This window comes from Pan troglodytes, chromosome 2 (assembly GCF_028858775.2).
Source record: "Pan troglodytes isolate AG18354 chromosome 2, NHGRI_mPanTro3-v2.0_pri, whole genome shotgun sequence".
NCBI classification, from domain to species: domain Eukaryota; kingdom Metazoa; phylum Chordata; class Mammalia; order Primates; family Hominidae; genus Pan; species Pan troglodytes.
In genome coordinates this window covers 21195369-21216736 of record NC_086015.1, presented here as the reverse complement: position 1 = coordinate 21216736, position 21368 = coordinate 21195369, and the positions used below count along the sequence as shown (strand labels likewise).

The following is a 21368-nucleotide window of genomic DNA, read 5'->3' as shown; positions in this document are numbered from 1 at the left end:
CCCCTGTGGATACCAAAATCCACATATGCTCAAGTCTCTTATATAAAATGGTATAGGGTTTTCATATAACCTATGCACATTTTCCTCTATACTTCATCTCTAGATTACTTATAATACCAAATACGATGTAAATGCTATGTTATACTGGGTTTGTTGTTGTTGTTGTTGAGACAGGGTCCCACTCTGTTGCCCAGACTGGAGTACAGTGGTGCAATCATGGCACACTGCAGCCTCTACCTCCTGGGCTCAAGTAATTCTCCCTCTTCAGCTTCCTGAGTAGGTGGGACCACAGGTGTGTGCCATCACACCTGGCTACTTTTTCATTTTTATTGTAGAAATGAGTGGACTACAGGCACGCACCACTACTCTGTCTCACAGTTTGGTTCTCACTATGTTGCCCAGGTTGGTCTCAAACTCCTGGGCTCAGGCAGTCCTCCAGTCTCGGCCTCCCAGAGTGCTGAAATTACAGGTGGGAGACACTGCACCCAGCCTGTTATACTGTATTTTTATTTGTACTATTTGTGTTGTACTGTTTGGTTGGTGTTTGTTTTTTTGTTTTTTTTTTTTTGAGACCGAGTCTCACTTATCGCCCAGACTGGAGTGCAGTGATGCACTCCCAGCTCACTGCAACCTCCACCTCCCAGGTTCAAGTGATTCTCATGCCTCAGCCTCCTGAATAGCTGGGATTACAGGCATGCGCCACCATGCCCAGCTAATTTTTGTATTTTTAATAGAGACGGGGTTTCACCATGTTGGCCAGGCTGGTCTCTAACTCCTGACCTCAAGTGATCTGCCTGCCTCGGCCTCCCAAAGTGCTGGGATTACAGGCGTGAGCCACCGCGTCCGGCCTGTTATTTTATATGTATATTTTTATATTTTTGATCTGTTGGTTAAATATCCAGGTGTGGAACATGGACGGTAGACTGTGCTCTCCATCATCCCTTTGGGAACATGTTCTAGTGACTCCATTTTCTTAAGGGTCTGAATGTTTGTGTTCCCAGAGGGCACAAAAATATGTTAGTAAGCTAATTTTTATAATTGAGGAGAAACATATGTTTTTAATGTGAGATGTAGGCCAGGTTCCATATTAATACTACCACCAATTTGAAATTTCATAGTTCACAGATAAGTTTTGATAAGAGCTGATCTTAGTATTACCACTGAAAAAGGAAGTTTACTAAGCAGGGTAATAGCTGCAAAAGAAACCTCTGGGTGTTGTTGCCCCTCAAGGGAACAAATGCTTTCAAATTCTTTCTGGATGTTTAATTATTCTCATACAGTAAAGAATTGATAAGCTAACTTATTAAAGCAGGTATTCTAAAGATTTCTCCCAGACATATCATTACCCTATTTTGTTACAATAGTCACAAAATATAATAACCTTCATGTCATGAAAAATTTGACTGTTCGTTAGTTTATACCCTTGCTGTCTAATATGGTATCCCCTAGCCACATGTAGCCACTGAGCTCTTGAAATGTATGCTGTGAGTATAAAATATGCACTGCATTTTGAAGACTTAGTATGAAAAAATGAATGTAAAATTTGTCAATAATTTTTTATTTTGTCTTCATGTCAGGCTGATAATAGATTATTAAAATTAATTTTATCTTTCTTTACTTTTTAAGTGTGAATACTAAAATATTAGAAATTGCATGTGTGGCTCACATTATATTTCTGTTGATCAGCATTGGTGTTTATAATTATTTTCAGATATTCCAGATTGAACATCAGCAAACATTTATGGTAGCTCCACAATGTGCAGGCACTGTGCTAGCTTTTTTCCCAGCAGGTGAAACTGGTAATGACCACACTTCCTGCCCTTAGTGAAATTTGTCCATTGTAATATAAGCAGGAACACTAGTAATTGAATACAACCATCAGATATTTTCTGTTCCTAGGAAAAGCCATTCACAAAATATATGTATCCTAAAAATTGGGTAGAAAGGCCTATTTCCAAAACTTTTTTTGTCATTTTGAAATAATAATTCCTTGGAGTCATTCTGCAGGATTCAGAAATTTAAATTTAATTATATATATTGGCATAGTCTTTTTTTCTTTGTTTGTTTTGTTTTGTTTTTTTGAGACAGAGTCTTGCTCTGTTGTTACCCAGGCTGGAATGCAGTGGTGCGATCTCAGCTCACTGCAACCTCTGCCTCCAGGGTTCTCCTGCTTCTTCCCAAGTAGCTGAGACTACAGGGTTCAAGCGATTCTCCTGACTCTGCTCGAGTAGCTGGGACTACAGGCACGCACCACCATGCCCAGCTAATTTATATATTTTTTGTAGAGATGGGGTTTCGCCATGTCAGCCAAGCTGGTCATGAACTTCTGACCTCAGGTGATCCACCAGCCCTGGCCTCCCAAAGTGTTGGGATTACAGGTGTGAGCCACCGCACCCAGCCAGCATAGTCTTTTAAGTTTGGACAAATCTGGGTTTAACTTACGATGTTTCTAGTGGTATTTATAACTGTGTTCTTGAGCAAGTGAATTAAAGCATCCAAGCCTCCATTTTCTCATACATAACCATCTCACAATGTCATTAGGATTAAATGAAATAATATATGTAAAGGTCCAGATATATACATGGACAAGCATTTTGCAAATATCACATTGCTGAAGTGTATTCTAATTTTCTGACTTTTTTGCGGGGGGAATAGGCAAACTAGGGAAATATGTATGTAGAGATGGTTGGAAACAAAAATTAATAGTACCCAGCTACGATATATATAAAATCTAGAATCAAAGAAAAGATTTTTGGGTCTTAATATAATTTCAACATGAAAACAATTGATTTATACAAACCTGGAAAGCTTCTGAAGATTTTTGTTTTATTATATTGTAATTTCTTTTGAATGGAAAAACTTTTCAACAGATTTTGATAGAATTTTACAGGCAAATTTCATATAATTAGATTTGATATATAATGCCTTCCCCCTTCAGAAAATATTCAAGACAACTAAATGTTGTAAGATTTAATAGATATAACTGCTTACAATGGTTTTTCTCATTTTGGAAGAAAATGAAAAAAAGTTATAATGGTCCCCAAAATGCTAACTTTTTCTAGGAGTATAAAAAAATTTAATGCTTCTACCTGAAATTTTAGATTAACTCTGAAATTGAACTGTAATGTCAAATGTTGAGAGTCTAGAGATCATAAGTAGAGTATAATATCACAGGAGTAATAAAGAGAATTTCCCAGAGCTGAAGAAAGATACTGGCCTAGAGATAGAAAAAAAAATCCCATAAGCAGGATGAAAGTAAAAATGACACACCCTAGGAACCCCATAAAAGATTTACAAAACTTCAAGGAAACTTCCAGAGAGAACAAACAGAAAGTTTGTTTATAAGATAATCATCAGATAGACATCAGATTTCTCATTGGTAAAACCGAAGGCCGGAAGACATTTAAGTTTGTTTTCAAAGTTCTGAGGAAAAGTTGTTTTGAACTAGTATCTTATTCTCAGCCAAGCTAACATTCAAATGGGAAGAAAAAAATGGACATTTGGGGACATGTAAGAATTTAGGTCTATCAACAGACCTGCTACCCTCCCCGCTCCCAAATACTTATTTATTTTATACACACACATATCCCATCACTTGTAAAGGTAAAATCATTCTTCTAAAGAACTGTTGAACTAATAAGGAAATGTTTAAAAATTACCAATGTAGAAGTTCATGATAATGATAGTGCCAAATACCAAAACCCTGAAAGACAGAGATAAAAGGCCACTCAGAAGAAAAGAAATTATTAGAAAACAAGAAAGACTGTAAAATATCTAAACATACAACTCAGGAAGATAGAAAGTGAACATCAGAATACAACTAAAGTAAGTAAAGGTATGAATAAAGATAAAAGAAAAGATGAACAGCACATAATAAAACAGATTACATGAGTGAAACCAAAAGGTAGTTCTTTAAAAACACTGAAGTAATCCAACATTCAGTAAGTCCGATCAAGAATAAATGAGAGAAAAATACTAACACATTCAAAATAAGAATTATGAAAGAACTGAAGATACAGAAGAAGGATAAGTTGCTGTAAGAGACTACTATATACAACTTTATAAGTTGAAAATGTAGAGAAGTTTTCTCTTGCTGACTTAAAAATTATCACAAACTTAGTGATGTAAACAATACAAATTTATTTAACATTTCTCTAGGTCAAAAGTCTGACACAGGTTTCTCTAGGCTAAAATCAAGGTTTCGGGAGGCTCTGAGGAAGAATCTGTTTCCTTGTTTATTTGCTATGTTGGCAGAATTCAGTTCCTTTTACCTATAGGACCAAGGTCCTCATTCCCCTACTGTCTGTTAACTGAGGCCCATTCCCAGCTTCTGGAAGATGACATCTTCCTTGGTTTATGGCCCCATTTCTCCATCCTTAAGGCCAGCAACACCAGGTCAAGCCCTTCTCATGTTTGAACTCTCTCCTCTTTCTTCTTGAGTTCGTTCTCTCTAGCTCATTCTTCTGCCTTCCTCTTCTACTTTAAGAACTCACAGGAAGGGGAACATCACACACTGGGGACTGTTGTGGGGTCGTGGGAGAGGGGAGGGATAGCATTAGGAGATATATCTAATGCTAAATGACGAGTTAATGGGTGCAGCACACCAACATGGCACATGTATACATAAGTAACAAACCTGCACGTTGTGCACATGTACCCTAAAACTTAAAATATAATAATAATAAAATTAAAAAAAAAAGAACTCACAGGATTAGGTTGGCCAACCATGATAACCCAAGATACTCTCTCCATCTCAACATCCTTAACCTTAATCACACCTGCAAAGTCTCTTCTGCTATGTAAGGTAACAAATTCATAGACTCTGGGAATTAAAGGCTTAGGCATTATTCTGCCTCCCGTATGGTTTTTTAAAGGAAGATATGAATTATCCCAAGAAGAAGAAAATGGACCCAAGAAGAAGTAGAAATCCTTAATAAGGGAACAACAACAACAAAAGAAAATCCCAAAAGTCATTACAGCAATTCCTTTAAAAAGTCACTAACACTGGAGGGGTATAAGTCAATAATCCAAACTTTGAAGAGATGAATAAATTCAGTTATATAAGCTTTTAAAAAGATGGAATTTTTTTCATTTTGTCAAAAAGCCTTGTGAATCAAAATGCCATGGCTTCTTGATTTGTCTTTTGTTCTATGGCCTTTTAAAAGTAATTTGAAATTCAAAACTAAGCCATCCTTTTGGTTTAGCTATCATTTTCCACCACCTCCAAGGCAATAAAAGCCACTGGCTTAAGGAGTTCCAAGGAGCAAGGAGAAAATTCATGAAAGGAAAAATTCATGGAAAAAAGGAGAAATTTATGAAAAGAACAAATGAAAAACCTAGAGTTATAATACCTAAATTATATTCCACTATATTATCTTAGGGTAAGAAATGCTTCCTAAGCAGGACCCTAAAAATAAAAGACATAAAAGAAAAAGTAGACATACACAGAAAGGATTAATTTCCAGAATTTAGAAAAAACTTTCCTGAATCAGTTTTGAAAAGTAAAATGAGCAGAGAGTTCACAAAGGACCTTAAAGTGGGCTGTAAAAATATGTTAAAAGATACTCAGCCTCTCTAGTTATCAGGAAACTTTAAGCTAACATAGTGAAGTCCTCCTCTATCTGATTAACCACATACACGTTCACATATATAAAATATCATGTCATATCCAGTCTCCACAAAGATGGTAGGCTTTCAGAAATTGCAACAGACTTATTAATTGTTAAAATCTTAAGGCAATTTGGAATTATTTATCTAAATTTAAAATGTGCATATAGTTATACATAGCAGTTCCACTTATATAATTCTACCTTGTAGAGAAATAGCCAACTGTTTGTGCCTAAAGGTGTACCTTTCTAAAATGTTAATTGATGTTTTTGTTTGGAACAGCTAAACATTAGAAGAAACCTAAATGACTACTCAAGAGTGTTAACAGAAATTTTTTCCTCACAGCTCTTAAAAAGAGGACATATGACATAGACAAATTTCCAAGATCAAGGTGGGTTCAGAAAGCAAGTCAGCAGAGAGAAGCACTTTTGGAGTAGCATGGCAGGGGCCCCTGAAAATCTGTTCCTCCATAAAGTCATAAGAACAGTGACAAAAATGATCAAAATAAACTTTTTCAGAACTCTGGAAGTTAACCAAAGGATGACATCAAGGAAAACTGGCTGAATCTTAGTAAGAAGAGCGAGTTTTATGGCATATTAGCTTACCCTATTCCTGTCACCCTCTTTCCAGCTCTACAGTAGCTTTGAAAACTAGTAAGTAACCTTACAACCACAGGAGAATGCACAATGTATCTGGAGTACCCTAAAACTTCTATGCCCAGTGAATTGTCACCATTTGACATTAATTTAATAAAGTTACTAAAACAGCAACAAATAACAGGAAAAACAAGTTCAGATGGTGGAATAGGATCTGATTCCCAGAGTTGCCACATATTATTAAAATGTCCAGTTTTCAATAAAAGTATAAGGTATGAGGAAAAAAAAAACCACAGGAAAGTACGGCCCACACAAAGGGGAAAAAGCAGGCAATACAGACTGTGTCAGAGGAAGCCTGGACATTAAACTTACTGGATAAAGACTTTAAGTCAGCTACTGTAAATATGTCAAAGAACTGCAAGAAACCCTGTCTAAAGAACTAAAGGAATGAAAGATAATAGTGTCTCATCAAATAGAGAAGATCAGTAAAAAAAATAGGGGCTTTATAAAAAGAGAATTAAATAGATATTCTGAAGTTGAAAAATACAGCAACTGAAATTTTAAAAGTTATTACAGGGGCTCAACAGCAGATTTGAGCTGACAAAGAATCAGAACTTGGAATATATGTCAACTGAAATTATCCAGTTAGAGCAACAGAAAGACAAAGAATAAAAAAAAAAAAAACCAAAAAGAGCCTCAAGGACCTGCAGAACACCATGAAGCATAATAACATACAGATAGTGACAGCCTCAGAAGGAGAGAAGGAAAAGAGAGGGGCAGATGGAATATTTGAAGAAATGCTGGCTGAAATATTTCACAATTTTTATGAAAAGCATTAGTACATACCTCAAAGAAGTCCAATTAACTCCAAGCAGGATAAACTCAGATCTACACCTAGATATATCATAGTCAGACTGTCAAAAGCTGACAACAAAAAGAGTCTTGAAAGCAGCAATAGAAGAACAGTTCATGATATACAAGAGTTCCTCAGTAAGATTGACAGCTGACTTCTCATCAAAAACCAGAGAGTTAAGAAGGCAGTAGGATGACATATTCAAAGTGATGAAAAGCCAGTCAGTCTAGAATTCTATTATATATCCAATAAAACTATCCTTCAAAAAGGAAATTCAGACAATTACAGATAAATAGAAACTGAGAGTATTCAATACTAGTAAACCTTCCCTATAAGACATAATAAAGAAAGTCCTTCAGGCTGAAATGAAAGGACACTAGACATCAGTTCAAATCCACACAAAGAAAAAGAGTTCTGATAAAGGTAGCTGTGTAGGCAAATATAAAAGATAATATAAATTTATTTTTCATAAATCTTGTATTGTTAATATGGCAGTACTACCAAATTGATCTACATATTCACTGTAATCCCTATCTAAATCCCAGATGTCTTTTTTGGAGAAAATGGCAAAGTGATCCTAAAATTCATATGGAAATGCAAAGCACCCCTAGTAGCCAAAACAATCTTGAAAGAGAACAAAGCTGGAGAACTCACATGTCTTGATTTCAAAACTTGTTATATAGTTATTTTAATCAAAACAATGTGATACTGACATAAAGATCATCATATATAAATGGAATAGAGTTGAGAGTATGGTAAGTTGATATTCAACACGGGTGCCAAGATTATTTATGTGGAAAGAGTAGTCTTTTTTACAAATAGTTCTGGGAAAACTAGATATCCACGTGCAAAAGAATGAACTTGAGCTACTTCTTCATGCTGTACACAAAAATTAACTCAAAATAAGTCATAGAATTAAATGCAGGAGTTATAACACCCTTAGAAGAAAACTTGAGTAAATCTTCATGACCTCAGGTTAGGCAGTAGTTTCTTAGATATGACACCATGAGCACAAGCAACAAAAGAAAAAAATAGGTAGATGAGACTTCATCCAATTAAGCAGTTTTGGGCTTCCAAGGACACCATTAAGAAAGTGAAAAGATATACACAGAACAGAAGAATTTTTTGCAAGTCATGTTTGATAAGGAACTTGCACCCAGAACATATGAAGAGCACTTACAACTCAAAAATAAAAAGGAAAATACCCCAACTTTTTAAATGGGCAAAAGATTTGAATAAACATTTCTCTGAAGAAGATGAGTGTCTAATAAGCACGTGAAAAGATGCTAAGCATCATGAGCCATTGGAAAATTGCAAATCAAAATCACAGTGAAATACCATCTCACACCCAGTAGGATGGCTGAAATAAAAAGATAGCTCATAGTAAGTGTTGACAAGCATGTGGAGAAATTGGAACCGTTATACAATACTGATGGAAATGTAAAATGGTGTAGTCACTTTTGAAAACTGGCAGTTTCTCAAAATGTTAAATGCAGAGTTGCCATATTGACCCACCAGTTCCACTTCTAGATATCTACGTGAGACAAAGGGAAACAATATGTCCACATAAAAACTTAAACAGGAATGTTCATAGCAGCATTATTCATAATAGCCAAAAACGTGTATAAGCTAAATGTTCATCAACTGATGAGTATATAAACTAAGTGTGGTACCCATACAATGGAATATTATTTGGCAACTAAAAGGAATGAAGTGCTAATACATGCTATAACATAGATGAACTTTTAAGCACTGTCCCAAGAGAAAGAAGCCAGTCACAGAAGACCACATATAGTATCACTCCATCTACATGACATGTCTAGAAAAGGCAAATTCATAGAGCCAGAAGTAGATTGTGATTGCAGGGACTATGGGAAGAGGGGGTATACTGGAAATAACTGCTAATGGCCATGAGTTTTCTTTTCTCAGTGATTAAATTGTTCTAAAATAGATAGTTTTGAAGGTCATGCATCTCTGTAAGTGTACTGTAAAAAACACTAAATTATATTCTTTTAAAAGGTGAAAGTTATGACATGAATTATATCTCAAAGTGTTGTTTTCACAGTTAATCTGTTTATAATGAAAGTGTATTCACATATAAGTGGGGTGATTTTAAAAAAAGAAAATAATAGGTGGTTCCTGAGATCTTTTTCGGTTCTAATATTCTAGGACCCCGTGTTATTGAGATTATTACCATGAAAAAGTATCCCTGGGAAGTTAAGGCCTAGAGTCCTGGTGGTGGGTGGGAAACATGGAGGGAGAGAAGGGAAGAAATAAAGGCCTAGGTGGAATTTTCATAGTCTAGGCCCTTATAAGCATAGGATACTTCTAGGCCTTGGGGCCTGTTCTCTACTCTTTCCTAACCTCAGGGGTCCTTCAAGGCTCAGCTCCAATATCATGCATTACAGGTTGGATTCTTCAGGAAGCAGACCCTGATAGAAGTACAGAAAGTTTATTGGGGGAATAACACAGGTGAAAGGAAAAGAGGAGGAATCAGAGTTGGGCAGAGGGATGGGGGCAGACCATGATACAGATCTAACAAGTCTCTGCCAGTTCAAAGGGGAACTCTGCAGGCAAGATTTCCTATTAAAGGAGTCCTGTATTGACTGGAAATGGGTAGACCCTTTATTCCCAATCACTAGCTGGGAACCACCCTGAGAAGAGCATGATGTTAGTTCAAAACCTGAGGCAGATCCTGAACAATCTAATAGCTAAAGGCTATCAGCTAACCATCTTCCTTGAAGTCACAAATATTTCCTTAAAGAGGGATGTATCAGCCCTCCAAATCTGCCACACTTCTTCTGAAATGTGGCTTGACTCTCTCCTTCTATCCAAGGGAGAGGTAATAGCTCTCTCCTAAGAAATATAACATTCTGGTTAGCATTCTTGGTTTGTCATTTACCTCCTTACCCCTAGGTTCTGCACTCTGGGAGGACAGAAACTTAATCTGAATCCCTGATATTTAATGCAGAGGAAGCGTCAGTGTAATAAAATTTTCTTGAGATCAGGGACAATCAGGGACTCCCAGGTACTGGGAGTAGATAATTACTATTCTAACTATATTGTAACAACTTTGACCCAAGATTGGAGAATGTTAGTCTATAAAGTATCTCTTATTATCTACTTGATTTTCTTCCTACTTCTGGCTGCTGCTTCTCAGTCAGCTTTGCTGCTTTCTTGTGATATCTCTGACTTTTAAATTGTAACGTTTCCAAGGGGCCAATCTGTGGTCCTAAATCCTTTTTCTCTCTATCCCTTCTCCATTGATAACCTCATGTTTAAATACAGTCTCTATGGTACTGACTTCCAAATGTGTATCTCTAGCTCACATCTCTCCCCTAAAATCCAGACTCATTTCCCACTGCTTATGTGGCATCTCTATTTGGATATCTGACTAGGCACCATAGACTCAGCAGGTCTAAAACTAAACTGCTGATTTATTCCTAAAACCTGCTTCCCTTCACTCTTCCCCACCTCAGTAAATAGCCGCTCCATCATTCTTCTTGCTTAGGCCAAAAATTGGAAGTTGAGCTTGACTCTTCTCTTTCTCTCATACTCCTAATGGGTTCATCCGTAAATCCAGTCAGTTTTGTCCAAAATGTGACCACCTCTCACCACCAAGTTATGATCATTCTGAGTACTTACATTTTTGCGTCAGCAAAAATTGGTTCCTCTGCTTTTGCCTTTGTTCCCCCTGACTCACCCCCACTTGACCATCTCTGATTCTGTTCTCAATAAAACAACCAGAGCAATCCTTTTAAAATGTAAGTCAAATCATGTCACTCCTCTCCTCAAACCCTCTAGTGACATCCCATAGCTTCCCTTCTCAGAGTAAAACTAATCAAAATCATCTACAAATCCCTACCTCTTCTGATCCCCCTGCTTGCTCTCAAACCTCATCTCTCACCCTTCTCCTCCTTGCTCTTAGCTCTAACCATACCGGTCACTTTGTGATCTCCTTGAACACCGAAGATCCTGCATTAGGGCCTTAGCACTTGCTGTTCTTGCATATTTGCTGCAAAGCGGGTACTTCACCTTCTTCAGGTTTTTGCTAAAATGTTAATGTTCCTGAATTTTCAGTGACACTTTCCCTTACCAGAGGGAAGAGGAGAGATGCTTTTTTGAAAAACTTTGGCCAAAGATTTGGATTTTTTAATCTTGCTAATGTAAAGTGCAGTATAATAGATTCTGGTTTCTGTAATTAAGGGATTATTCCATTAGTGAAGAAACACCCAGTCATTTAACCATTGTTTACCGAAACTTTGATTTTTTTTTTTTAGTTCTTTTTATATGTGTGCAATGCTTGGATAATCATAGTATAAAAAATATAGAAAACTACAGTGGTAGATACCTTCACTGTTTTTTTGAAAACCAGTGGCTATTCTGATACATAAAAATGCATGCATTTTAATACTCCATAGTGTCATTATGTTGATAGTATCAACCTAGTGGTATCATAATTGATCATCATTTATTAAAAACAGTAGATCGAATAGCTTAGTGAAAGAGTCTGGTGTTTCATTATTGCTACCTAATTTTTCTTACAGGGCTAAGTTCTAAAAACATCAGTTCATCTCCAAGCGTTGAGAGTTTGCCTGGAGGAAGAGAATTCACTGGCTCTCCACCTTCATCTGCTACTAAAAAAGATTCCTTTTTTAGCAACATCTCACGTTCCCGCTCACACAGCAAAACTATGGGCAGAAAAGAATCTGTAAGTATTTAAGGACAGTTTTCTCTTCGTTCTTCATTTTCTTCTCTAGAGTGCTGCATTTATGAAAGCTCTGTTAGTGCCCAGTTTTATAAAGCTCTTAAAACTTTTATGGACTAAAAGGAATTATTTTATCAAAAGTATTTTATTATTTTACTTTAGTAATATTTTAAGGCTGTAGCCTATATTACACTGGAAAAAAAAAAGTAGCATCATTTTAAAATAAGTTGAATCTTTCCCAAATCCCAGTCCTTTTTTTCTCTACAAATGCCTTTTTGTCAAAGCCTGTGTTTTCTTATAAAATTTAACAGATAAATGATGGAACTTGAAACAAACCAAGGTGTTTTTTCCATTTTAAATATTTCTTGAAAATTAAAAATAATTGATTTACCATTTAAAAAGCTATACAAACTACATTTAAATTCTATTTTGATACGCTGTAAAATTCTTTTTTTTTTTTTTTTTTGAGACAGAGTCTCAAACTTGGCTCACTGCAGCCTCCACCTCCTGGGTTTAAGCGATTCTCATGCCTCAGCCTCCTGAGAAGCTGGGATTACAGGTGTGTGCCACCATGCCTGGCTAATTTGTGAATTTTTATTAGAGATGGGGTTTTGCCATATTGGCCAGGCTGCTCTGGAACTCTTGGGCTCAAGTGATCTGCCCGCCTTGGCCTTCCAAAGTGCTGGGATTACAGACATGAGCCACTGCGTCCAGCCTGTAAAATTCTTTATATACATTTCTCAAAAGGATATAGCTAAGGCATATCCACTGCTTTAAAAACTTGGTTGTGTCTGAAATTATTATAAGCCAACTTCACGTTTAACCACATTTTATAACAGCCATGCATAGCTTAACAACAATGATACATTCAGAGGAATGTGTTGTTACGTAATTTCATCATAGTGCAAACATCATAGAGTGTACTTATACAAACTACATGGTACCGCCTACTACACATCTAAGCTGTATGGTATAGTCTGTTACTCCTAGGCTACAAACCTGTATAGCATGGTGCTGTACTGAATACTGTAGGCAATTATAACACAATGTTAAGTATTTTTGTATCTAAACATATAAAAGGTACAGAAAAATATAAGGTAAGGTATACAGGAAAAAAAATGGTACACCTGTCTAGGGCACTTATGAATGGAGCCTGGAAGTGGCTCTGGGCGAGTGAGTGAGTGAGCAGTGAGTGAATGTGAAGGTCTAGGATTATTGTGCACTACTGTAGACTTTATAAACACTGTACACTTAGGCTACACTAAATTTATTTAAACAATAGTTCTTTCTTCAAAATAAATTAATCTTACCTTGTTATAACTTTTACTTTATAAACTTTTATTTTTTTAATTTTTGATTCTTTTGTAATAACACTTAGCTCAAAACAAACGCATTTGATAGCTGTACAAAAATGCTTTTTATTATCTTTATTCTATAGCTTTTTTCTATTTTTAAATTTTTTTATTTTACTTTTTAAGCTTTTTTGTTAAAAAACGGACACGCACATTAGGCTAGGCCTAACCAGGGTCAGGATCATCAGTATCATTGTTTCCACCTCCACGTTTTGTCCCCCTGGAGGGTCTTTGGGGGCAATGACACTCATAGAGCTATCACTCCTGTGGTAACAATGCCTTCTTCTGGAATGCTTCCTGAAGGACCTGCCTGACATTGTTTTAAAGTTAACTCTTTTTTTATATATGTATATAACTAGAAGTACATTATAAAATAATGATAAAAAGTATAGTGTAGTAAATACATAAACCAGTAACACAGTCGATTATTATTATTCACTGTACATAATTTTATGTGCCATACTTACATATGACTGGCAGCACAGTAGGCTGGCATTACCGCAAACACTTAATCCATTGCACTATGACATTATGACAGCTATGATGTCACTAGCCAATAGAATTTTTTAGCTCCATTATAGTCTTATGGGACCACCATCATGTATGTGGTCCGTCATTGATCAAAACATCATTATGTGGCACATGACTGTACTTTAACACCTAATATCTTAATAAGAACTCATCTGCCCAGTGGAAGAGGATGCCAAGGTAATACAGAAAAGGATCTAGCTATAGCTGAAATTATCCTAAATTAGAAAAACAAACAAACTATTAACCTTTGAGAGATAATTATTTAAGGTACATAGAATATCATGTTCTCTATCTGTGTGACTTTGTACGTCTTGGGGCAAGACACTCAGCTTCTGGCGTTTTAACCACCTTATCTGCAAATTAAACATTTTTGCTCTCTGAAGAGTTTACTACCTGCCCTCTTAGGGATCCCTTCAACATGTAGGAACTGTGATTCTGTAGTATATAAAAGAGCAGAGAGGAACTTTAGTTTAAACCTGGCACCTTTAGTGCAAGCATTTAGCTCTGTTCCCTCCTAAAATTCCACTGCAAGGACAACAAGGGCAGTTAGATAAACCCTCAAAGAATAAGAAAACAAGAAAAAACAGTAGCAATAAAAATATTGTTACTTGGAAAACAGATGACAAGTGACAACTAAGCAGCCTAAGAAAGCTGAACCTTAAGTCAGTGGTAGGCAAAAAACAAAGAAGCAGCTTGACTTACATTGTAAAATTCTCCAGAAGCTCAGGAGCTGCAAGTGAAGATGAAGGTAGAACTGAAGACATGACAACTGGTCAGAAGCTTCTGAAAGAGGAATTAGATTCCCTTCCTTATGTCAGCAAAAGACTGAAAATTTAATTCTCTGAAAAGCGTACAAAATGTCTGTGGTCTGAGAGATCAGGCACATTCCAATGTGAACCACCCTACTGGAAAAGGGGTAATGAATATACTTAAATGCTGGATTTGAGACCCCAGGCCTCCGCCACTTGCTTTCCAGAGTACCAGTATGTATAGCCCTTCAGGCAGGAGATTTGGAAGGGTTTTCTCTAGGCAAAAGACACGTATACACAGCTATAAATATACCCACCCTAGGAGTGCTCCAAGGAAACAGCCAGTTACTTCTTAGTGGACCCCACCATTAATGAGCTCCATCCAAACACAGAACTTCCTCTTAGCTTTTTAGTTCATACTATTTTATACGAACAAGACAGCCAAGGATCACCAGACACTTGAAGAGAGGATTTGATAATGAAAGACAAAAACAGAAAAAAGCAACTGGGAGGAAACAGGCTATGCAGAACAAGAAAACAAAAATCATATTTTAATAGATTTTTTTGTTCTCTAAATGTTATATTTTTTCTAATGTGATACCTTTTCCAATGTATACGTTTTTCTAAAATGTAAAACTCAGTGGAAGAGTTGGAAGAGAAAGTGGAGGAAATCTCCCCTGAAAATAGAATATAAAACAAATAAATAGATGAGAGAAAAAACATAAGAAAATTAGAGAACTGGCCCAGAAATTTTTTAAAATAGGAGTTTCAGAGTGAACAGAGAAAATAAAAGAAAGCAAATATCAAAAATACAATTTGAGAAATTTTTCCATTAATAAAATAACTGAGTTTTAAGGTAGGAAAAGTCCATAGACTGACCCACACAAGAAAAAACAAACCTACACTCAGATGTATTACTGAAAAAGTTCAGAAATCTGCAAACAAAAGAATTTTACTGACTTGTAGAGTTGGAAAAGAAGGATTCTAACAAAGAATGAGGAATTAAAATAGCTACAGACTTCTCAGTAGCAACACCAAAAGCAAGACAATGGAGCGATACTTTGAAAGTTCTGAGAAGTGGCTGGGCGTGGTGACTCACGCCTGTAATTCCAGCACTTTGGGAGGCTGAGGCAGGTGGATCACCTGAGGTCAGGAGTTCGAGACCAGCCTGACCAACATGGTGAAACCCCATTGCTACTAAAAATACAGAAATTAGCCAGGCATGGTGGCGGGTGCCTGTAGTCCCAGCTACTTGGGAGGCTGAGGCAGGAGAATCACTTGAACCCAGGAGGTGGAGGTTGCATTGAGCCGAGATCGCGCCACTGCACTCAGGCCTGGGTGACAGAGCAAGAGTCCGTCTCAAAAAAAAAAAAAAAAAAGTTCTGAAAAAAAATTACTTCTAACCTAGATTCAACATCTGGCTAAACTAGTAGTTAATTTTGAGCATAAAATAAAGCCATGTTTAGACATTAAAGATTCAAAAAAATGATTCTCATGTACCCTGGGAATCCACTGGAGGATATGCTGTACAAAAATGAGGACATAAACTAAGGAGGAGGAGCCTGAGAACTAGAAAATAGAGGATCCAAAGCAAAACAAAAAGATCCCCAGAATGATAATGTTTGTAGATCCGAAGACTATAGCACTGCTAAATAGCAGACCCAGAAAGTAGTAGCAAGCCCAGATTGGAGCAAGTTGGAAGGTTCCAGAAAGATTTATTCAAAAAGATAAAATTGAAAGAATGACTACTATATTTTAACAAATTAAGAGATTTATACAACTAGGCATGAGTTTGGGTGATAACTTTGTAAAAGCTAAACTAACCCCAAAAAAGGACAATTGGTAACACCAAAGGAAAACAAAGTATGTGTAGGAAAAGAAAGAAAGGTTATGATAAACCTTATAACTGAGCTGGGATTAGAATTTACATAGACATTATAATGTAAGCCTATTGAATATGAATCTAATCAGAATCACACTATACCTGTTGAGAAGATGGAGCGTGGGAACTATGTGCTTGCATGAAGAGCGGAGGGAGCAGGTTGTCTTCCATAGTGGGAAATCAGGGGATAATACTCTCAAGAGAAATCAAGAAGTGGCTAGATAAGTTAGAGAGAAAGGTCAGCTGTGGTGGCTCACGCCTGTAATCCCAACACTTAGGGAAGCTGAGTTGGGAGCACTGCTTGAGTCCAGGAGTTCGAGACCAGCCTGAGCAACATAGTGAGACGTGTCTTTACAAAAAAAATTTGTTTTTAATTAGCCAGGTATGGTGGCATGCAACTGTAGTCCCAGCCACTTGGGAGACTGAGGTAAAAGGATCACCTGAGTCTGGGAGATCAAGGCTGCAGTGAGCAGTGATTGTGCCACTGCACTCCAGCATGGGATGCAGAGCAAGAGCTTGTCTTAGATAGACTAGATAGATACATAGATACATAGATGATATAGAGGTGAAAAAACAAAATGGGTAAAAGAATTTAAAATGGTTGTTTCTGGGGAGAAAGAAGTGGAGGGTCGGGTTGTGGGAACTGTTCTTCATAACAAGAACAGTTGTATAAAGCACCATTTCATTGTATTGACCATTTCACTCTATTAACACTTATGTAAGTGTTACATATATAACTTAGATTAAAAATAACAACTAAAAATTACAGCAAAGTAGAATGTATTGGCATAATAAATTAGAAGAGGAGATGATCTGCCTGTACAAAGAACGTGTCTATGAAGAACCAGAGTAAGAGAATAACAAATGAGAAAGGCATATGGAGACAGGTTTCATTTGCATTCTATCATATTTTGGTGGCATATGGATTAGTCTCCAACACCAATTAATTACTTTTCTTTATGATGGTACTTTAACTTAAAACTGAGAAGTTGAGTAAAAATAGAAATAAAGTAAGTCTAACTCTCTACATAGACCTGCTGTGAACCAAGAGACAGAATGCAAGTAATCATTCAAAATTTAGTATATTCGCTAACTTTGGGGAAGGAAGTAGGCAGAAATTTTTAAGATAAATAAGCTCATGGTTTTCCAAGTAATAGTTTTATCTTATTATTTTATTAAATAGTGTGTTAAGTCAGTACACTTTGCCAGTTCTCGCCCATTCTGGGCACTTAATCGGATTGCGCCTCCTTGTCCCTATGATCTGTCAGAATCATATGACTAGTTCTCTCTACTGTGTTGTGACTGAAAGTGATATATATGTATTGTCACTGCAAGACCATCCACAGCTCTCTTTTCCTGTGACACCATGAACAGAACCTCCCTGCTAACTCATGATAGACATGAAGTATGAGTGAGAAATCAGCTTTTGCTGATCTAAGCTTCTAAGCTTCCAACAGTGCACAGTTGGAAAATGCTTAGGCCCATAGCCGGGACTCATTCTCCCATGGGAGCCGCCTGCTGCCACTAGAGTGGTCCCAGGACACCAGAACCTATGACTGGGTACCTACCATACATGGGTCCAATTTGCTTTCGTTTCCAGGCCAGTGTGATGTGATACAGCGATATTCCATATCCTCAAAAAAGTTCAAGATAGCTTTTCAGTTAAATTTCTTACACAAACCAGTGGCCAGAAATGAAAGCAAAGACATCTCTTGGTTTGGGTCTCTTGTCCCTTAAACTATATGATGATACCTTTCAGATTTGAAGACTCAGTTTATCTTTTAAAGTGGTTCAGGGTCAAGAAACTGTTTATGTTAATTGCCAAAATAGTGGTAGAAAGAGACATAAAACCTAAAATAATATTGTAGTAGCTATCAGTCTAAGTACAGTAAAATCTGCTTGTAATGGTTTTGAGAAATTATTGTCAAAATCTATATAGGTATGACATATCCTGGACAAGCATCATATAGTGTGTTGTAGAACTTGTTTTCTCTTAATATTGCCTTTTTATGTATCACACATACCCTTTCTATAATCCACAGCCTATCTTCTTTAGATAAAAAAGAAGTATCACATTTATTCCTGTTAATGCCCATGATTTGGCCATATAATGAAAGAGGGCAAGATTCAGCTTAGTCTTTAAAGAGGTAACAATTAAGCCTTGTGCCAGATTTTTATAAAAGACATCATTATACTTCTTTACTGAAATGTGAAAACTAGTAGAAAGTTTTAAAATTGACCTCACTTCATTATTGTTAGTACTATTATTTTGAGGATTGGTATTGGTTTGTCTTGAAGAGAAAGTAAAACATTTTGATACTTTTAATTTTATGCTTTATTTTACATGATAATATAAATGACTTCCAATACTTAGCTTTCTAGAAGTCTATTTTTAGGTGGCCATTCTTCTGTTAAATAAATTTTTACTTGTTTTAGCACTGTTAGTCATGTTCTATGATTGTTGCCAAATCATTTTCTAAGAATATCTTTGCTAAGGTTAAAGTATACAAAAAATAGAGTATAAGAAAAATTCTCAGCCTAGGCAACATAGTGAGACCCCATGTCTACAAAAAATTTAACAAAAAAATTAGCTGGGCATAGTGGCATGCACCTGTAGTCCCAGCTACTAGGGAGGCTGAGGTATGAGGATCACTTGAGCCCAGGAGTTCAAGTCTACAGTGAGCTGTGATTGTGCCACTGTACTCCAGCTTGGGCAGCAGAGCCAAGCCCCTGCCTCAATAAACAAATAAAAAGAAAAACTCAAAAACTGACTTGTCTATGTGAATAAGTTATAATATTTAAGCACACCAGCCAACTAGAAGTATTTTTGTAAATTTCCTGATAAACTGCGTGATATTTTGGTATGATTTGTAATAATTATAATACATACCAACCTTCAAAGATCTGAAAGTATCCATGGTTCAGAATCCTCTCTAAACCACAGGAAATCAAAAAAGATCTGAGCTGAAAGTGTCTGCATAAAACAGGATGCATAATGAGATACTCCCTTACCTGAAGGCTCACAGCACTACAGGGGGGTGACCATCCTGTGTCTTTATGACCCCTGTGACCCCTGTGTGCATTCGTCATTGCCCTTTGGTAGTTTGAACGTATACTATGCTCATACAAATATAATTTGTTTTTGTAATATTCATCTATTCTTTATCGTGACAAAATACCAAAAAGTGTCAGATAAATGAAAACGAATTTGAAAGCAGACTCTTACTTCAAGAAAACTGGAGAATTGCCTAACCTATTTCAGGCCATGATCTAGAAATTATAATTTAAGACATTATATCTGTTTAAGAAATATAAGAGAGCAATCCTAATGAAGATGCTTAGAGTGAAATTGGAAGGGGGAAAAGTTAAGTAATTAAACTAAATTAAAATATCTCATCCACATGAGATGCATAATATGATTAAATGCCATATGAACAGTAAAGACAGTAAAAAAATGGTGTTAGATGACAGACCACCATGGGCTGTGTTGGTGAGAGATAGATCTGAACCACTGATGTATTTCTTCTCCCATTAAATACAAACGTTATTTTCCCTTAGGAAAATAGCTTCCTAGGACAGGTAGTAGTGGTGGATATTGAGCAGGTAGTCAACAATACCTTCTATAGGAGTTCTCTTCTCCCTCACATCCCCTGACACATCTAAAGTAGTTAGAATTGTATCAAGTTGCTTTGGGTAAAAATAAGAGAAAGTATTATATCAAATGAGGAAATTTGTTGTTTATTATTTCACATAACAAGAGTCCTGAAATAGGTCTACGGTTGGATTATTCAGCTGTTGAGTAGCATCACCATCTTTCCACTCTGCCATCCTTAGTGTGGTGGCTTTATCTTCAACTTGCTCTCATCGTGTTCTCTCAAGCGGGCTGACACAGCCAATTATATCACACACACGTGCATGCACAGCCCTTCTAGAGAAGTCTACTTGGGAATTCCCCAGCAGGCTTTCCTTCCCATATCACTGACCAGAATTAAATTCCATGCCCACTCCTTACCAATCTCTGGTAAGAAGGGTCACGAGAGGCTCATGACAGAGGACCAGTAGTTGGGGGGATGTGATGAGGCAGCCAACAATTTGATAGGTAAATTATGCTTGAAGTATTAATTGCCAAAATGGTTTATTTAATCCTTTCCTGAAGGATTTGCATTTGAAAAGAGCCAGTTCTGCTGTCATCAGTCATATTTTACTGGTAGATTTTCAGGCAACTGGAGTTAAATTTGTGGTTGAAAGGGAGAAATTGAGCAGAGCAGCCTTCCCAGAAGACTAGAATTTTCCTAGTTATCTGATTTTCTTTTCAGTCAGTGATGTGTACTTCCTAGGAAAACATGTTATGTGGAAAGCATTGACTTCAGTGGATTTCTTTATGAGCTTAGGGATGGAATTGAAAACTGGAATCTAGAGTTCATCTAATTATAGGATTTTCAAGTGAAAAATACATATATGTAATCTCTTCTTGTTTAATCAGTAGTGTTAATGATAACTGGAATAAAATACAGTCTCATTTAAAATATATTCCCATTTAGTATAGTTTATTGAAATGAATAGATATAAAATGAATTTAAACATCAGCAGTTTAAGTCTCATGATAGTAATTTTAATCTAAGGCCAAATTAACCTGGATATTTGAAACATACATTTAGTCATTCGATGTTTTGTAAACTTTGTTTACAATCTGTCTGCCAGTAAACGTACTCAAGGTCAGGAAGAGTAGACTATATATCTTTGTGAGAGAGTTCTTTCCTTCTTTCTCCATCTTTTTGCATCACCCAAATCATGTAACTCTATTGCAAAGAAATGTGAACATCAAAGGGAGCATCATTAAAAGCCCTCCATTTTCAACAGTTTTAGCATGACATTTTAATTTAGCTTTTGTAAACAGGTTTTACAACCAACTTTTTAAAATCCTTATGGTGCAATACATTTATTTTAAATTAAAAAAAAATCTGAGAAGGCTGTGAAAGCAGAATCACAGGAAATAGAGTGCTGCAATGTCCTTTGCAGAACAGTGCCCTTTGGGTTGAGTGAAACACTCATTCACCTCATGCTGGGTCTTCTTCCTCCATCACTTATCT

General features: G+C 36.5%; 1 protein-coding gene across 50 annotated transcripts in view; it reads left to right on the top strand.

Annotated features, from left to right (window-relative positions):
• The window catches only part of TBC1D5 (TBC1 domain family member 5), a 584007-nt gene that overhangs the window by 514610 nt on the left and 48029 nt on the right, over nucleotides 1–21368 (top strand). For all 50 annotated transcript variants that reach the window (XM_054680417.2, XM_001161410.8, XM_009444995.4 and 47 more), the window contains one exon: nucleotides 11604–11767. In XM_054680417.2, the coding sequence (XP_054536392.1) occupies nucleotides 11604–11767 (164 nt within the window). The remainder of the gene's footprint in view (nucleotides 1–11603; nucleotides 11768–21368) is intronic.